This window comes from Macrosteles quadrilineatus, unplaced genomic scaffold, assembly GCF_028750875.1.
Source record: "Macrosteles quadrilineatus isolate MER2022 unplaced genomic scaffold, UCM_ALF_1.0 Scaffold_9__3_contigs__length_116548681, whole genome shotgun sequence".
Taxonomy (NCBI): domain Eukaryota; kingdom Metazoa; phylum Arthropoda; class Insecta; order Hemiptera; family Cicadellidae; genus Macrosteles; species Macrosteles quadrilineatus.
In genome coordinates, this window is record NW_026542602.1 from 67,464,537 (window position 1) to 67,468,171 (window position 3,635).

Here is a 3,635-nt window from a genome sequence, read left to right on the forward strand (position 1 = left end):
AAATTTCAAAATCTTTCATTTAATAGCCTATGAAAGATTTTATCACTTTTAGCTAACCTATGACAAACGGTTCTTGAGATTTTAGCCAAAAACACATAACTAACATAATGTAGCATAATGTACCCTGTTTCGCTAATTGCCACTAGAGCTCACCTTATATTTAGCGGGACTTTTAGCCGAAAAAATTTTATCTGATCAGACATGGCCGAAGACAACCTGAAAACAACACTGTATGTTGGAGACCTCAGTGCTTCAGTTACAGAGGAACAGTTACATTTTTGGTTTTCTTTCCGCAGTGATATAAAATCAATGGTTATTTATAAAAGATCAAGTCTATTTGCATTTATAGACTATTATGACCATGAAGGGGCAGCTTCAACTCTGGCTGCGTTGAATGGAACAATACTGCTAGGGAGAAAAATGAAGGTGGAGTGGGCCAGTGACAATGCCCGTCGAAAAGACTATGTTATATTTGTCGGAGATCTGTGCTCAACAATCGATGCTGTTAAGTTGGGAGAAGCGTTTGCTACGTTTGGTGAAATCTCGGATGGTAGAATAATAGTGGACCTTGAAACACTCAAGTCAAGGTACTATGGGTTTGTCTACTTTATTGAAAAAGCAGATGCTCAAAAAGCTATTACTGAAATGAACGGCCAGTGTTTAGGAAGTATTGTGTTTTATTCTTTTTAATACTAGTTTAGCACTTTTACTGTTTACTTCATTTGGCGTCATCCAAATCGTTCTGTGAAACCTGTTGTTGTAATCACTTATTAACTTTGGTAAAATATCAATCCATAAGTAGGTTCCTGTGTTTGAAAACATTTTATACATTGCTCCTTTTAACGTTCTATTAAATCTGTCAACTATGGCCGCTTTTCTTACAGATTTGGTTGAGTCCCGCTAAATATAAGGTGAGCTCTAGTGGCAATTAGCGAAACAGGGTACATTATGTTACATTATGTTAGTTATGTGTTTTTGGCTAAAATCTCAAGAACCGTCTGTCACAAGTTAGCTAAAAGTGGCAAAATCTTTCATAGGCTACCAAATAAAAGATTTTGAAATTTCCAAGAAAAATTAAATTTACATTTTTAAGTTATATTATTCCTAATGGTTACCGAGCTATAGGGTGCCAAAATATGGCATTTTTTCTTAATCTGTCTAACTTATAACTTACTTTAGTTTGCACCGTTGTTCGCACCCTGACAGTTTGAGAAAATACGCCATACTCTAAAGTTCTACTACTCGGTAAACATTGGGAATAAAATAAGAGTGTAGCTGTCATTTTGTTGTAAGTTTAATGATTTTTCATTTGGTATACAACCAATTTTATCATCCGCCAACGGTTGTCGAGATTTTAGCCAAAAACCAAAAAGGTTACAAGGTGCGTTCTACGGACATGAACTATTGAAGTCTATAGTAGGTGATGTATATCTTGTTGAAAAAGCGTTACAAAGGAAAAAATACCAAGTTAAAGTACGTTGGCTAGGTTTTAACAAAACAGAAGATACTTTGATTTATTTGCTTTTAATTGGGTAAAAGACCTAATTTAACGGGAACAGCTCATTGTACCATTGGATTTTGAATAAGATGATTTGTTCATCATAAAGATCAATTCAACATTAGTAATATTGATGATTACACTGTTGATAACGACACAATCAACACTGGCAAACATGGTAGTTTACTTCCAAACACAGTCAGATGTATTAAAAGTGGTCCTTCAAACTGTAGAAAAACTAATGACGTATTTAATTTGATTACAAATTCTAAAGGATTGTGGTTTAATAACTTATACATTTTTTCAAAGTCACTACATCAGCCAAAGTATCAATCGTTGGATACAGATGTCAGGTGTTAACTTTTATAAATTTAACGCCAGTGATAAAGTTATTCTTTTTGTCTATGGTTAAATTGATTTACCTTACATCGTATTTTACTGATTATCATGCAGTTACAGTTCAATGTGATGAAGTGAACGTTTAAAAGTGATTATTCACAGGGCAGTTATCCGTTACATTACCATATTATCATGTAATTTACAATGTGTATCAAAATTCCAATTCCTTTATAGTGTTTTCTGTTGTTTGGTTAACTTTCTGGACGAAGAACTGTGAGTGGCTGGAGGGAACACGAACATGACCGCTTGCATCAACCTCTCAATTGATCATTTTATGGGGATTTTGGGTAGTGGTAGTACCACCGTTGTGATAGTCAAATCTCGGACAAATGAACGTTAAATGTTTACATTGTAGTGGCTTACATATTTTTAAGCAAGAAAAAACTGGCCGAAACAGTTACGTTTGTAGGCTACTCTTTTTTTGCCATGAATGAAAGGTTCGTTTACCTCATTTTTGCAGTTTTGTCTGTACATTGTTTAGAATTCTATTTTTTTTTTAATTATTTTTACGTTTTATACATTAACTAGCTGTGCCCACTATTTAAAAACTGTCTATTTAATGCCTAAAGAATCAGTGTACCAAATTTCAACCTCCTAGGTAAATGGGAAGTGGGAGAATTAGTGATGAGTGAGTCAGTCAGTCAGCCAGTGAGGGCTTTGCCTTTTATATATATAGATAAGCCGAAACAAGTCTTATCTCAATTTCTGTCTGTCTGTCAGAGACAAAACTCTAATTTTATTTATATAGATTATTATGGTTTAAAAGACTGTGTGCAATCACAAGTAAGGTGCAGTGGAAACATGCATATGGGACAATTATGCCCTTTCAGCTCTTAGTATAGGTATCGGAAGTTAACTATGATATGTTTAATTGATGTCAGTGTAAGGTACTGAATTTTTATTATTATTTAGTTTTACTCTGTCATAGGATTATTTTTTATCAATACTGACCTCAAAAATAGGTAGGGATTTATATGGTATATACACTACTAAGTCAGTATATCTTTAAAATGTAAATCATATACCGGTGCTTGTACGAGTCCGTAAAAATTACGCACTGTGATAAGTAACCAAATGAGTTATCGCCATTTGCCTGGATTAAAATAAAGATAACTTTTAAAATATTACTTATAACATTGACTTTTGTTATGCATATTTTGGGCAATGTGTTAATAGTTATGATTTAAGATTATTTTGTTATTTTTTTTATTTGTCGGGGAGAAATTTACCCTACACTCCATGGATCTGCCACTGGTTATCAACCTCTTGGTAGGATGAATGGCCAGGGGAGTCCAGCAAGGAGAGAGTGCAGCAGAGTCAGGTTTCGAATCTAGTCTCAGTCAGGTCTTGTAATCAACTATAGAGGAATTCACCTGTCCGTGGTAGTGGTGGGCGTTATATAACGTAATAGGACAAATAACACTAAGTTATTACTTATTATTTACCTATTACTTTGGTAACAGGTTACCGTGAATACCCTATTATTTTTTTAAAATTTTGTGAACCGTTAGAACGAGCTAGTGAAATAACGCTGGCCTTTGTTTAGGCAATCGTTTCAGGGAATCATATTATCTTGTAACCTACCCTGAAGTGGTGGTTCGAACAAGTGAAATAACGCTGACCATGTAATCCTATTAATTAACAGTAACGATGTGGCCGATCAGCTGAAACGTAATGGAAGGGGAAATAATAGGAGACAAAAATAAAACATGTTATTTCACCTATTACCAAAAACTAA

General features: G+C 34.2%; 1 protein-coding gene across 1 annotated transcript; it reads left to right on the forward strand.

Moving 5' to 3' along the window:
• Nucleotides 1-201: 201 nt before the first annotated feature.
• Nucleotides 202-690, forward strand: LOC129003537 (nucleolysin TIAR-like). Its single transcript, XM_054431833.1, has one exon. It carries the CDS (start codon nt 202-204, stop codon nt 688-690), a length of 489 nt encoding a protein of 162 aa, XP_054287808.1.
• Nucleotides 691-3,635: the final 2,945 nt, after the last annotated feature.